Source organism: Sturnira hondurensis, unplaced genomic scaffold, assembly GCF_014824575.4.
Source record: "Sturnira hondurensis isolate 20B ecotype Veracruz unplaced genomic scaffold, ASM1482457v3 Scaffold0008196, whole genome shotgun sequence".
NCBI lineage: Eukaryota > Metazoa > Chordata > Mammalia > Chiroptera > Phyllostomidae > Sturnira > Sturnira hondurensis.
This window is the reverse complement of record NW_028080827.1, coordinates 3868486-3884381: the sequence shown is the minus strand read 5'-3', so window position 1 is coordinate 3884381 and position 15896 is coordinate 3868486. Positions and strand designations below refer to the sequence as shown.

General features: G+C 35.1%; 1 protein-coding gene across 2 annotated transcripts; it reads right to left on the bottom strand.

Annotated features, from left to right (window-relative positions):
- Positions 1 to 920: 920 nt before the first annotated feature.
- CTXN2 (cortexin 2) lies at positions 921 to 9638 on the bottom strand. 2 transcript variants are annotated; one of them, XM_037054446.1, is made up of 3 exons: positions 9534 to 9638; positions 8864 to 8977; positions 921 to 1310 (listed from the first exon to the last, which is right to left on the bottom strand). In XM_037054446.1, the coding sequence occupies exon 3, from the start codon at positions 1251 to 1253 to the stop codon at positions 1008 to 1010; it is 246 nt and encodes an 81-aa protein (XP_036910341.1). In that variant the 5' UTR covers positions 1254 to 1310; positions 8864 to 8977; positions 9534 to 9638; the 3' UTR covers positions 921 to 1007. The 2 variants fall into 2 exon arrangements, with proteins under 2 accessions (XP_036910341.1, XP_036910342.1); XM_037054447.1 differs by lacking the exons at positions 8864 to 8977; positions 9534 to 9638 and adding an exon at positions 8270 to 8350.
- Between the last annotated feature and the right edge of the window lie 6258 nt (positions 9639 to 15896).

Sequence of the window (15896 nt, the reverse complement as noted above, 5' to 3'; positions counted from 1 at the left end):
TATACCATTTCACGCTAAGAGAAATAAGTCAGATAAAGTAAAGCACCATATGATTTCCCTTATACATGGGATATAAAACTGAAAGCAACAAATGGACAAACAAGACAAACTAAAAGACCCTGAAAAACTCATAGACACAGACAACAATACAGTAGTTACCAGAAGGAAAAGAGGGTAGCGAAGACTAGAGGGGTCAAGTGTGTGGTGACATCAAGGGAATTTGATTTTGGGTGGTGAGAACACAATGCAGTATACAGATTATATATCATAGAATTGTACACTTGAAACCTATATAATTTTATTCACAAATGTCACCCCAATAAATTTACTTTAGAAAGAGGGAGGTGGAGGAAGCATCAGTATGAAGCAGGTCTGGTTTGAATCTCAAGCTAGGGGGTGGTTTATTGCAAGATATTCTAGAAGAATAATTAGAAGGGTCAGGGCACTGGAAGATTTGGAACTCTTTAGGGCCTGTGTCTACTTGTAGCTTTCTGTGTTAGTTTGGTGAAAAATATTTTACACCGGTGAACATTTTAGACCAATGGCCAGTATTAGGAAAATCATATTCAATTTATCCTTTGCAATGAGCGTCCCTTCTGCTTAAGATACCTGATTTTATAATGCTAACTGGGCTGGAATTAGGAATGCAGAGAGAGTGTCTTGGCATTGCAGAGGGTCAGAAGCAGGCAGGTTCTGGCACAGTTTATAAGCACAAAAAGGAAGCAGAGATTTAAGGCAGATGTTTGAGATAAGAATAAAGATGGTATACATGGCTGGAACAATCCTTCTACTCTATTCATTGGAAACCACAATGTTGGGGGACAGGGGAAAATTAGGAAACCCAGCAGTGGTCTAAGACTTACACAGCACAGTGGATACATTAACGACACATGTTTATTGAATGTAGTGAGTGACACGAGCCTGTCTCCAGCACTGTCAAGGTAATTACAGCCGTGGACACCACATGTCCCAGTGGCACCGTGCTAAAAGCCGTAAAGCTGCAACTGTCATGCGAGTGCATATTCAAATGTCCCTTTATCAAACTCTTCCACTTCATCTTCCCACGTGGAGGAAGGCATGCTACTATAAGGGTCTAACAGGATTTTGAAGCATCTGATAATAAGAAGTCCCAAGAAAATACATAAAATCCCAACAAAAGCAAAGCCAGTTTTTTGCTCCAGAGTCAATGAGAAAGCTGAGACTTCGTTGACACTCATCTTAGCTGAAGAGTTGCCACAATAGGCACTACTCATTATTCACTGTCACATCGGTGCAGCTCTTCAGAATTCCAGCTGGAGTCACCTCTTGGCCTAGATATGAAATTGGAATCAGTTAGTTTTATCTGTGTGTGGTATGAACAGGTAATTATTTTATAAAATCTGGCAGTTTTTAAACCCTCTTGACTTAACTCACAAAAGATGTTTGCAAACACCATTAGATATGAATCACAATCAAATTATGATCAACTCACAAGCATTGGAGAAGATACTCCTTTTGTAGTAATTGCCTATGTGGACACATAAAACTGTACCTATACATGCTAAATATAAAGTCAAGTATGAAGGTACATATTCAAATAATTAACCCTAAAAGCTTTTAATCAAAAGCATTGTGAGGTAGTTAAGCCACTGCCCTTTTGGTCCAAATTATCATCTAATTTGGTGTGTGTAGATACTACTATAAATAAATAATTACAGGATGTCAGCTGGTCAGATTCTCGGAAGTCCAGGTTTCAAGGTCTGTCTCCATTGCCCCTTTGTCTGGTACAGATTCTTATCCTTTTCATGTCTTTTCTCTTTTTTCTTAGCCTTTAGACTTATATCTATGTATTTCCTACCACTATTCCATACACTAAATCTCAATTTGTTAAAGAGAGAAATTGCATTTTTAAAAATTTGTTTATAAGTGCAGTACCCAACATAGCAGCTTGCAAGTAACACACAACAGTAGCTGTGGACCATTAAGCATCTCTCCACCATCTCCATTAGCTTTCAGAACACCCTAAATAAACATAAAGTCCAAATTAAACACATGTTTACTATAAAAATGCAGCTTCAAGGCGAGCTCCTCAGTCCCCTCCCAAAGGGAACTTTCCCATCCCTATGTTCCTGCTACAGTGGGATTCTAAAATGACAGCAAAAGTGTTGGGAAAGTGGGTGTCAAATTGAAGCCAAAATTTTTTCCCATTCAATGTCTTAATGTTAATTAAATTGATTCCAATTTGAATCAGTTAATTAAATCAATGGTTACTAACCCACAGCTACCCTTCTTGAGAGGACTGTCACCAAGTATCTTGTCATCGAATAACTGAGGACGATAGATTGCTAGTGCTTTCATTTTTGTTTGTTGTCACATTGAAGTTTTGTTTCTAGGCTTGGTTGCTGCTTCTTCTGATAATTTTTAAGAACTATGTTTATTAAAATGGCCCTTCGGGGTTTTTTATGAATGGTAAGGAATGGAGAAGGGAAGTAATTAATAAAAACAAACATTGGTGCTTTTAAAATTACTTACCAACTAATATACCAGTTAATATCAACATTTTATTTTGTAATGGCTTGGATTATAATACATTCTGGAGTGTGCTGGTTATTTGATGTTTTTGTTATTAAACAAAAACCAAAGGAAAAATATTGTTTTAATCCTTCTTGCTGAATTTCTTTCCATCAAATCATTTTATGTCCTAATAAGTATGGTATAATGAATATAATTTAAAAAATTAGAATCACTTAGAGTGGCTCTGAATGGTTTTTCTGAAGACTGAGTTCTTGCACAATTTGTCCTGTAGAAGGTATAGGAGATGACACTGAATATCTAATGACCTTGGGACTTAACTAGAACTTTTTTCCATCTTAATCTCTAATTTTATTGCTTTTGTCACTTGAACGTATTTTGTTGAGATCTATACATGCTCTGGTATTTTTGTTTAATGGTGGAGAAACTGAAAAGCAGGATGTTTTCTACTTGGAGAAACATTTGGGCCCAACATTTGTCATATAACTGAATGATTCTAGGCTATACTATTAGACTATTTCAGGGGACATGTGGTAAGAGGAAGCAGTAAACTCAGTTTACTGGTGAACACTGTGGTGTGCCCAGCAGACTCCCTTCACGGAGCGCCTTACTGCCCAGCAGCTGGGAGTGCTGCCAGCAGCTGGGGTTCAACCGTTAGCCCCATTCACAGGTGGCCTCAGTAGCAGAGAGCCGCCTCACCAAGGTCAGGACACTTCCTAGGGAAGACCATTTGCAATGGCCAGTTGCCATAAAAATAAAAAGACCTGGTTATCTTGACACAAAGGGGCACAATTCTGAAGGATAATTCTAGTTCTAGAGTTTCACATGGGATACACTGAGGCTGTTGTTGGTTCCAGTCACAGGTCACCTTCTGCCCACTCCTGCTTAGTTCACACTTTTCTACGGGGTTGAGCCCAAGGGCATTAATTAATAAACATCCTGCATGCTAAACTCTGCCTCAGAATCTGGTTTCTGAGGACACCAACCTGCAATAATTTGTATCACAAAAGTTAAAGCACGTAGCGGTTTCAATGATCTGTGCATTTTTTAGCTAGTTAATTTTGCTATCATGTAGAAACAGCCTAAATTGAGTATAATTATGCTTTAGCTAAATTTATTTGTGTTCTTAAAGATCATAAAGCAGACAGACACAGGATGACAGCTGGTCATTACAAGAGTGAAGTCTTGTTAAGTTGGCTCCTAGCCAGTGATTAATCCACTGGACTCTTTTTCTCATTCAAATCTACTAAATGAGCAAACAAACAAACAAATAAAAAATGCATTTTCTAGCTATGGCAATAAAACACAACTAATTTGTCACTATTAAATTAGAACAAGGTATCTTCCGACAAATAGGTAGTTACAAAGTAGTCATGAAGATGTAAAGTACAGCATAGGAAATATAGTCAATAATAATGTAATAACTATTTATGGTACCAAGTGGTAATAGAAATATTAGGGGAATCACTTTGTAAAGTGTATGATTGTCTAACCATTATGCTGTACACCTGAAACTAATGTAAAATATTAATAATATTGAATGTGAATAGTAATTAAAAACAAGGTATCTTTCTAGTTAGAGATACAAACACCCTTATATTTTATATTACAATTTGTCCAACATATATCAGATAATGCTTTGTTCTTAGTGTCTTAGGCAGTCTGTAATTTGAGTTACTTATCATTTTTATGAAAGAATAACTCCTTTTAAAGTTGTGGCGACAGTTCTTGGCATATTGCAAGTACTCAATAAATACTTTAATTGAATTGAATTAAATGTATTGAAAAATATTATATTGATGAATAAAGCTCTGGTTTTAAAATATCTAAGTTTTAAACATCCAGAAACTTAAAATACGTTTAGTCAAAGTAAAAAGAACAAGAAAACTTTTATTTGATTTTTAAAAAAATCCTGAAGACACCATGTAAAAATATTTACTAAGTTGCTACTAATATGTTCTAGTAGATGTGGCCCTCTCTATTCAAAGAGATTACTCAACTCATAGGGGAGGGAACCTATGCACAAATAAGAATGAAACAGTATAGGCTTCTACAAAGGAAACAACCCTGTATTTAACATAGGCTGTGTACCAAACACTCCTTTACATGCTATTTTACTTATTTTCTATAATAATGATACAGCATTGGTATTATCTTCAACAACTTAATGAAAAAAGAGATTCAAAGAGGATAATCAAATTTAGAGGGAATAGAAACTTCATCCATTTAGGGATCAGGAAAGTTTTTCTTATAAGGAACTGTATTTGAACTGAGTCTTGAAACACGGAAGATGTAGATATGTGTAGAAGGAAAGAGCATGACAATATATATGGAAGCAGAAAAGTTCTGGATTTGTTTAGAGGGCAGTGAACAATTTGGTTCAAGCAAAGGAGATTAATGGAAACAAACCATTGGGTATTAGGACAGGTTGGTATAAGCCAAAATGTGAAATATCTTGACTGTCAGGCTGAGTTTGAAATTTATTTGCCTAGAGGCCAAGTGGTCTGATGATGAGACTGAAGTAGACATAGATTTCAGGAAGGGAGCATCATGGAAAGAAATGGTCCAGGTGAGAAGCAATGCGGGCCTGGACTACGAGCTGAATGTGTAGAAGATGGAATGGGTTTGAAAGGCGTTTATAAAGATATGAAGGGTAGGATGCAGCAATTAACATAGTGGGCCCTGAAGAGAGAGGCATCAAAGGTGACTCCACTCTGTGAAGACTGGACAAGTGCAAAAATAGTGTTTTCATTAACCGAAATAAAGGGAAAATAAGCAAAGTATACACTCATACAGGAAATGAAGAGTTCTGTGCTGGACTTAGTGAATTAGTGGATCATAGCAGACACTTTAATAGGCAGCTTTCAATAAATTAATCCACATCATTCTTTCCAGTATAAAATTGCTGGTGGGGAGAATATTTTAAGGGAATATTTGTCAAATAAATTTTGTGTAGAAGAATGCATACCAGTGGAGTATCCCATACATACAAACATCAAAATTTTGCAGACCAAAATTTGAGAGATGGAAAGAATTGCTGAATTTTGACTAGGAAAGGAAAGATCAAGGAAAATGATAGTTGCGTCCAAATATCTGGAGTGTGATACTATAGGAAGTCAGATGTACTTGTTACAAATTGATCCAGAGGCAATTTGTTGTAATTCCATTAAGGTTCTATTTGCATGCGCTAGAGAGGATTGAAGATAAAAGAAGCCGAGGAATGAGCCTCAATAAATGTTTCCTTTAAAAGAAGAAAATAGGATCTGCTTGTGGAGTTGTATAAGGAGTGATCCCACTATGAGTAAAAACATAGTAGGGCCCTGGCTGGCGTAGCTCAGTGGATTGAGTGTGAGCCTGCAAACCAAAGCATCTCAGTTCGATTCCCAGCCAGGGCACATGCCTGGGTTGCAGGCCAGTTCCCAGTAGGGGACACAGGAGAGGCAACCATACATTGATATTTCTCTCCCTCTCTCTTTCCCTTCTCCTCTAAAGATAAATAAATAAATAAAATCTTTAAAAAGATAGAAATAAAACCATAGTAGGAAGCTCACCTAGAACAAAGGAGGCTGGAGTGTCTAAAAGGGGTGAGTAGACAGGGTCAAATTTGTCAGTGGTAATTGGAAATAAACACTGAAAAATAGGGCATTGCCATTCAAAATTTTTGCATCATTTAAAAATTTCACTTGAAACTCCAGGAAAGACACCCAAATGAAGAGGGTTTAAGACCAAAGGTTAAGGAGAACATGGAGTCAGGTGGTAAAGTAAACTTGACAGAACAGAAGTTTTATTTGCACAAAAGTTAAAAATGCAGAAGTTGAGATTATTAGACTAAGAACTTTCAATAATAAGAACATGACTATGTATTCAGTTTTTAAAAGTGGAGCTGAGTAAATTCACTTGGGGTTCAAAAGAACTATGAAATTTCAATTTTTAACAAAAATTTGGGGTAAAAAAGAACAAATGTTTTCTTAGTATCTTAAAAGAAAGACCTTAGACTTTTATAGTAATTTTAAAATTCTACATTCTACTGAAAATAAAAACAAAATACAGGTCAAGGAGAATAACTGAAAGGGTAGTATTAAAGGTTAAAGAAAGTCTGGCCATTTCTGTAGGCTGTTTCTATACAAGAAGAAAAGTAAAAAGTTAAGCAATTGCCTAACAATGTTTTCAGCAAATAGATGCTTTTGGTAATTTAAGCCAATTCAATTTTATGTAGAAATTGAAATATCAGTATTTTCAGGCCTAAATTTCCTAAACATTTGTCCAAACTCTCCATTTTTATTGCTCTGTGAGGTGAACAACTTGTCTCATTTCAACACAGAATCTGAAGTGTTTGAGAATATACTGCTAACTGTGCTGAGCTTTGCACCTTTATATTGGTGAAGAGGATAATATGATATAAAAGCAATGTCAATAATAAGCTGCTGTTAACAATAAATAGAAGTCTTCAGTTACAACACTGATTTCTTCATTAATTAATAAGTATCCAAAAATATTCTACAACTATGGATAAAGAATACATTTTAGTTTCTCTAATCCCTTGGTTAATTTGGAAAGCAAAAAAAAAAAAAAAAAATCAGCAGGTTCTTCCTGCACAACATACCCTTTAATGCCTACCTCAGAGGGAAGCCATCATCTTAACATCCTGTTTACTGGGAAATAGTAAATGAGAGAAATCTAGATCATGAAGGTACAAAACCATAAATAAACATCTGTGAGAAAAAATAGTTAAAAAGGCAATTTTCAAAAAAGAGTAGAATGTAAAATTGTGGGGGAAAAGTTATTTTAAAATACTGTCCAACAAAAATGGGTAAAATTATGAACACTGGACAGTTTAAATATCAAGGTCTATATTTATTATGATAAAAGCAGTTAAGTATGTTTTTGTAGTACCACTGCAAAAATATATTGCCTTAAGCCATATTCTATGAAATAATTATGTAGATACTTCTAGAAATACAAAATTGAATTTAAAAAGCAGATCATTTCCTACATGACAACTGTCAAAATCTGGGATCTCAAAGTCCTAAGGATTGAATCATAGGATTGAGCCAAGGTTACACCTATAGACACCACAAGGCCCAAATCTCATTGTAGTTATTAACCAATAAATAAAGTCTTTCCATATTAAGTCTCACAAATCATACCATGTGGGTAGTCAAGCAAAGATAGTAGTATTCTTTATACCTGATACATAACCTTTTATAAACATTAATGTTAGGTGTGATGCTTGTTTTTCTATGATAAAAGTTTACTGACTGGAGATGTAAAAATTCATTTTTCAGAAACATGGTTATTTAATTTGTATGCAGCAATGTGCAATTGGAGAACCAAAATTGAAAATATTGCCCATTAAAGATAAAGAACCTTCTGTATTTTATTTTAATCAACAGGTTTTTTTCCCATTTCTTCTTCTATTAATAATATTCCAAACAGTAAATTGGAAATAACAACTATTATAGTATAATATGATCTTCTGAATGGAAATTATTTTGATATTGGTCATTAGATATAATAATCTCTAATGCTAATAATGTATATATTTATAATTTCATGAAATCAGACACATAAGGAAACTCAAGCTTAAAAATAATGAATCCTCCCTCCACACACATACTTTCACACCATATATCAAGGTTATTAAATCCTATTAAAAATAGAGTGAAAAGAAATATTATTGAAGTCACATCTGCACAGAGCTAGTTAATCATTAGGAATGGAATGTGTTGGAATCAAAAGAAAACCCTAAATTACAAACCCAGATGTCTTCATCATGATGAGCTGCATAAATTTCAGGCCTTCCAGGGATGCAAAACCTCGGGGTCTGCCAAAATCCATCCCCCACCCATTCGGATTTCAACCTTAAGAGAATTTCCTTCTTAAGAGAATCTCTGGATGACTCCTCAAGGACTCTGATATTCGTTCCTCTCAAAGCACTGAAAACCTTCTCTCTAAATTCTCAAAATGTCTCACTAGAGAAACCTAGACTATCATTATCATTCTGCCTTGTTTGTCTGCAGTTCTCTTTGGACATATTAAACAGAAGAAGCATAGAAACCTGCAAAACACGGGAGAAGCATCAGCAAACTGCACACACTCATGCTCTCTGTTTTGCTTTGCTTTTTGGGCAGCAGCAGCAGCAACAGAAACATTTGTGCTCTTTCTGCTTTAGAATTTGAACTCACCCGACCTGCAGGCTCCTTCCCCCCATTCCCCCACCTCCTTTCCCTCTTCCTAGCTTCAGAAATACAAGAGAATGAGGACATGCCTCTCATCTGGACCTGCTCTGGAAACCTTCAATTAATGCGCAGGGTAGGGGGAGAAAGTTACTTCTTAGGCAGGGTTGTCTCACCTTCCATGCTTGTTGCCATGGAGATGAAATCCAGCGAGTAGACTTAAGTGCTGGCAGGTTTGTCTGTGTTCGCTGATCGGTTCAGTAATAATGTAAAAGGCGTGCCTTGGGAACCTGCGTGGAGTCACAGAACCGTGGTCAGCGCTTTCCTGGCCTACGTGTGTAAATGTCTGTATCAGTCGGTGAGAGGAAGAGGACGTGGGCGCCCGCGAAGTACGTGTGCGCGCGCGAGTGTATTTGCAGGAAAATGTGCATAGATTACTTCGATGTAGCAGTGTGTAAATATTTGCGCGTTCGCGCGTGTTTCTGATGGCTCTAAATTCTTCTGTCTTTCTTCTCCGATACAGGAAAGACACAGTGAAAGGTTTAACTGGGGACTGCATGCGGCATTTCTGTTCTTTCCCCTTCTCCACCTTTCTCCTCTACGCAAACCCAACCCGATCCCCTCCCTTTCCTTGGACTGGGTGCCTAGGCGCTGTCCGTAGTGCTGAAACATTGCGTAGTTGAGACCTAGTTCCAACACAGGAGCTGGATGACACCAGGCAAGGGACGTTCCATAAAGCCCATATGCACTTGTGAGGCATGTTTCCTAAACAGTGTTAAATACATAGAACTCAAGCCTAAACCACATTGAAAGCAAAACAAAATGAAAACAGCAAAAGCCTCTTACCTCATCCTTACTTAGGGGTCTTGTTCTCCAAACTCAGTTAAAAGGTTCCATTTCTATTCTTGTTTGGATACGATATCCAGAACCTACAAGTTGCAAACACCTGTAGATTTCCTAAAAACTTAATTATTGACCTTATAAATTATTTAATTGTCCTCGACTTGGGAAATGTAAATACAGAATTGGGTCATCATTCATGTAAAAAAAACTGTAAAATCATGTTATAGTTTAATAACAAAGTGAAGTCAAATTTGTGGTCATTTAGAGTATTTACTAATTTAGAAAATTTCATGGTCTTTCAAAAATGGGCAATGTATAACTTGGAATTCATACATGATCTTACTAGAAACAAAAAGGTTATTATTTTTCATTTAAAACTAGTAAACACCTTATAGTATGGGTGAATTAACTGCCCACCAAAGAAAAAAATGTAAGTATCTTCTTCCAGTCATAGCTATGGTCTTATTGACATTTTTAAAGCTTACTAACATCTTTTTGTGTGTGTGTGGGGGGGTATTAGGTGCTAAAGCAGTGCCTCTTGAAATTTAATGTGCATATGAATCCCCTAAGTGTTAAGTATGTTGAATCCAAGCTTAAACCACAATGAAAGCAAAACAAAATGGAAACAGCAAAAACCCCTCACTTTGTCTTTACTTAGGGATCTCGTTCTCCAAACTCAGTTATAAGGATCGTACTAATATGAATGTTCTCATTCAGTAAATGTGAGGTTGGACCTCAGACTTAGCATTTCTAACAATATCCAAGGTGATGCCAGAGGTTGCTAGTCTCCAAACCACACTCGAAGTAGCAGGGTGCTAGAAATATTGTATTCTGGCAATGTAGTCACCTATAGAGTATGGAAAGGAGGTCGTTTTATTTCACCTTCTATTCTATGTGTATTTCCAGCCTGTTGCAAGAATATTCTGTTCATATTAAGTGCAGGGGTTAACCATTTTATTTGCACAGTATTAACAAACTTTGTGAATTTGATCATTTGATTTTGATTTTGACTTTGACATTGTTTGAACACACACTATAGTTTACTCCACTCTGTATTTCCATACTGTGGTTTACTATCACCATTCTCTTTTCAAGCCTGGCTCAACGAAGTGGGACTAAGTTTCATGATTCTACTGTTTATGTATGAGTCCTACTCAAAAGATTTATTGTAATTAGAAAACTTGACTTGTAAAATTATGACCTTAAATATGGCTGAATAGTAAATGCTCAGGCCACTGGTTTTAAAAATCTGGATGTTACTGGCATAATTCTCACCCAGTTTAGAAAGTGGGATATGGCCATTGTCCCATTGATCACTTGAGCGAATGCTGACCTGTCATGTCACTGACATAACACAGATATTGTTAGATTCTGAAGGTTTGTTTTCTGGCATTTTAAAAAATTTATATCTACCTCAGTTGATGCAGTGCTTTTAGTTAATGATTTTGAATTGATGCCAAAGAAAAGTTTTGACTGTAAATTAGATTTCTTGGTTGTAGTTGGTGCATATCCTTGACCTTTTTTCCAGCTATATGAACAAAGGTGATGCTCTGAAAAGTCTGAAAACTGGCTCATTCAAGAAAGAATAATGGATTAAAAATTTGTTATGTTCCACTTCTTTGCTAGATGCTAGAATACAAAGATAGGTGAGATTTGGTCTTTGTCCTTGATGAGATACAACACACAATAACTTGGCAATTCCTTCAAAGTCCTATAGCAGCACAGACATTAGTAATTTATATTTTATTCTTATTGCCAAAGAAGTAATGAAGAATGAAATAGAGCCCAGCATACCTGTATTTTAGATTCTTAACAATGGCTGTGCCCCTGCTTTAATTTTTTAAAAAAGTGTTGGAAAATATGAAGTATTTGAATGCTCTTCTAAAGAACGTGTGATTAGCCTATGCTTCTGGATAGTCTGTGATTTATTTTCAGAGCAATTCAAATTATTATAAAGGTAAATATGTGGGTGGCATTATTTAGATCTTCCCCAAACAAAATTGCCTTTACTGTGCTTTGATGTTACACTTTCAGCTTATACACAAATATTCTATATAAAACAACTCTCAGTTTACACAACCTGCTCTATTATCAAGTATAGGATTGTTAAAAAAATGCATCTAACATATCACTTTCTATTCCTTTATGACATCCCTTCAAAAACATTTTTAAATACCAATTTAATGAATTGGACTCTCACACCACTCCTTGCCACTGAAACCATCCCAAAGTAAGTGGTGTATTCTCCTCTTATATACAATGTATTGTATCATAAATTTGATCACATTTGCCTTTACTTTTAGTTACCAGGGATGTCAGATTCAAATTAAAAGCTACAGATTACTAACATTATAAGAATTACATTACTACAGGCCTTTATATTTGTGTTTTTTCTCTATTGCTTTGACTGATGCAATTTTGTTTCCCCAGATATTGGTACAGTATTTTCTTTAAATTATCTGTTTTAATATATATCCTTATGTAAATGTCCTCATAAAATAAGCAAAGGAGTCAGTACATAAAAAATAAGTACATTAATAAATTTATTTCTCTACTTTTTGGTGAAAAATTTTGACTACTGGGTAGATACATATGTTTGCTTTGTAAATTTGTTTTTAATGATACTAAAATATAGAAAAAAGATATTCTACTTTGCTCAGAAGATATAATCTAATTTAGACTAAATTATAAATGTTTAGCTACCAGAAGAAAATGTCAACTTATATAACTACAGATCAGCTTTATTTCTAAACATTTTACTTCCTTTTTTCTCTTCCACACACTATAAATAGTGTGTCTTGTAAGACTAGGACTTTTTGTTATGTCAGAGAGTAGAAATGTTAATTATCTACCTTGTTAGAAGACATGGTAACTATAGAAATTTAAAGAACATGTCAGCTTTGCCCTAATGAATATACTGTAGAATAAGGGTTTCACAAAGAAACCAAGAGCAAGAAATTTCCTCTAATATGTCAGTATTCTTTTCAAAGGAAAATTTTGCTTGCAATGAGTACTTGCCGCCCTGGCTCCAGTTAACCGGACTTCCCCTCATTTATTGTAGTGGGATCATCTCTTAAACTTATTGAATCAACCTGTTACCTTCGGGTTTTTATGGGAATCAGTCTGGCGGAAATTTGTTTTTTCTTTCTGAGTTAAAATGTTTTAATGTTGCTGTTTTATTGTTATTTACTTAAATGTTAGATATTAAAACTTTCCAATAAAAAGTTAAAACAATTAAAGACAAATATGAATCACTTTTCTTATGAACATTTACAAATCTAATCCAATACTTATTTGGCTTTAGATGGTATTAGGTAATTAGCTATATCCAAAAGTCAACTGTTTGTTTTTTTTAAATGCTTTTCTACCTATTTTGAGTGTCATTTGAAGCTACCCACACCTTTTTCCTGCACAAGTGGTTTTAATATTTTTGGAGGATCAAGAATGATTTTAAAATTCCAATAAGAAATATATACTCTCTACCTAAAAAGTAAACAGATATAGATAATTTTGCCCACAACTCAAGGCATTCATGGGCCCTTGGAAATCAATTTTTATAATCTCAAAATAATGCAAGAAGTGATTTTAAAATTTTTGCTATAAATAAATAATCCATGGTCTCATTCTGTTTTGCAACTAAGTATTTTGACTTAAAGACCCATTGGTTTTTTTGTGTGTGTGTTGGTGGGGGGCTGGTATGTGTGTGATTCTCCCCCACCCCAATTCCATTAGTTTTCTGTTTTGTTTTTTTCCCCCTTAGATTTCCCTGGAAACCAGAAGGGGTCACTTTACCATCTCATCTCTAGAAAGTAGCCAGTGCGGAATATGCCGAAATAGGATTAAAGAGTACAGTATCAGGATGATTAAATTTGATTAGAAAATGGCTGTGTGGGAGTTTTGTCAACAGTGAAGTAATTAGCCAAGTAAGTGGACTCATAAGTGAATTTAGCATGGTGACACTTTGGTGTAGATAATGATCTATTTTTGTGTATTTATGAGTCCCGCTGAAAATGAGATGTGTTTTGCTGGTAAACTCTTTTACAAAGAAAAATGCACTAAATATTTCAATTCAGAGTAATCTATGAAGTTTTATTTAATTGGTTTTAATTTTATTGTTCATAATTTTATTACACATTGATTCATGTAAAGTGTACTTCAAACCCTCTATGATATTTACTGTTGAATCTAATAAGTATGATAAGGTATCTTGAGCACAATCTCCATGAATGTAGGAGCTATAACTACAGTATGTTTAATTGGCTGAAGTTATTTTGCTGGGGTGGAGAAACAAGGAAACAAAAGCAGTTTATTCTGCTATGGCTTATGTTTGCATAATACGAATAGTTATTGGCAAGTAGGGATGTCAATAAAATGTGGAAATCAATTGATTTATACATGATTTTCTCTAGTACATTAGTGTTTTGACTCCCAAGTAAAAGCAGCTTAACCCTACCTCCACCAACTCAGCTGAGTGGAGGAAGCTGTGGTGGAAAGCAGTCCTATACATTATGCCCACTGACCACTCCTTCTTCCTCTGGGCTCAGTCTTGCAATATGCTCACTCTTGAAGTGCGTACGTATTGAACAGTTCTCCCTGATCCTTGTGCATTTGCTTTTATTTTCATAAATCAACCTTTCCTTATACTTTCGCATCATTCTTAAGTAATTGTTTAATGGAGTTCTATATGCTGTAATGCACATTTTGAAATTTTATTTTTAACTGTGCCAACGTTTTCATTAGTTTTTTGTAGTGCTGTGGTTGTGAAGTCTGGGGGAGTTACACTGGATTTTTCCTCAACATGTTTATTTTCCTAAATCTTGCCAGTTACTTTTTAATTGAATGAACTTTATTTATTAGAGCAGCTTTAGGACTACAGAAAAATCAGCAGAAAGTTTGGAAAGTTCCTATATACCTCCTTTCTCTTGCCCCAGAGTCTCACATGTTATTAACATCTTGCATTTATGATGCATGTGTCATAATTGATGAAGCAATATCGATACCTTATTATTAAGTAAAGTGCATAGTTTACATTAGAGTTCACACTTCGTGCTGTTCAGTTCTATGGGCTTCAAGAAATTCACAATGTTGTGTACCTACCCTTCTATACCACAACAGAATAGTTTCACTTACCTAAATATCTCCTGTACTGTACTTACTAATTCCTCCCATTGATCCTTTGGTTCCCTGATTGAAGCTCTGGAAACCATTGATCCTTTTACTGTAGTTGTAGTTTTGTCTGTTCTAGAACGTATGTATAGAGTCATGTAGACTCTGTTACCTTTTCAGACTTGCATTTTTTCACTTAGCAGTGTGCATTTAAGTTTCCACCATGATTTCTCATGCCTTGATAGCTGATTTCTTTTTATTGCTTACAACCATTCCATTATATGGCTATACCACAGTTTGCTTAACCATTAACCTATTCAAGCATATCTTAGTTGCATCTAATTTTTTGAAATTATGACTAAGGTGCTGTAAACATTTCTGTGCAGGTTTTTGTGTGAACAGAAGTTTTCAAGTCATTTTCACAAATAACCAAGGGTATGATTGCTGGATTAAGTGTTAAAAGTATGTTAGGCTTTGTAAGAAACGGTAATACTGTGTTTCAGAGTGGCTATACTATTTTGCATTCCTACCAGCAAGAAATGAGAGTTTCTGTTGCTTCACGTTCCTCATCAGCATTTGGTGTCCTCGGTGCTTTGGATTTTAGCCATGTAATAGCATTATAGAAGTATCTCATTGTTGTTTTTATATTTGATTTTCTAATGGCATAAGATATTAAACATCTCATGTTTATTATCTATTTGTATATCTTCTTTGGTGAGGTGTCTGTTCAGCTCGTCCCCTGCTTTTTGATTGGGCAATTTGTTTTCTTATCATTGACTTTTAAGACTTCTTTGTATATTTTGGATATATGTCCTTTATCATACATGTGTTTTGCAAGGATTTTATCTCAGTTGGAGCTTCCATTCATTTCTCCAGGGTGATGGTTATTTTTAGTGCATGATTTTGTAGAACACAAGGTGTTTTTTTTATGAATTCATGCATTATTAAAGAAGAAACACTTGCATATTTGATATCAGATTTCTAAAACCAAGGTAGCCAAATAAAGCTCACGCCCCTCATGTTTTAAGCAAAACAAAATGGAACGAGTATTTAGTAAGATATAAAATCAATTTTGGCAAATATAGAAGATAATTAGCAAGGCCTACCAAGAGGCCTTATCCCTCAGTGCTACCTAAAAGTCAGTATAACAGAAGTTGAAGTTAGTGGCTATTTGATAAAAGAATACCTAAAGGATTTTAAGGAGAAAGTATAAACTTAATGTTCTGAAGGCAAATTTTTGCATAGTATTTTATATATAGT

Excerpts from the sequence above, each read along its gene's own strand:
- CTXN2 (XM_037054446.1), bottom strand. The coding sequence starts at position 1,253 with ATGAGTAGTGCCTATTGTGGCAACTCTTCAGCTAAGATGAGTGTCAAC.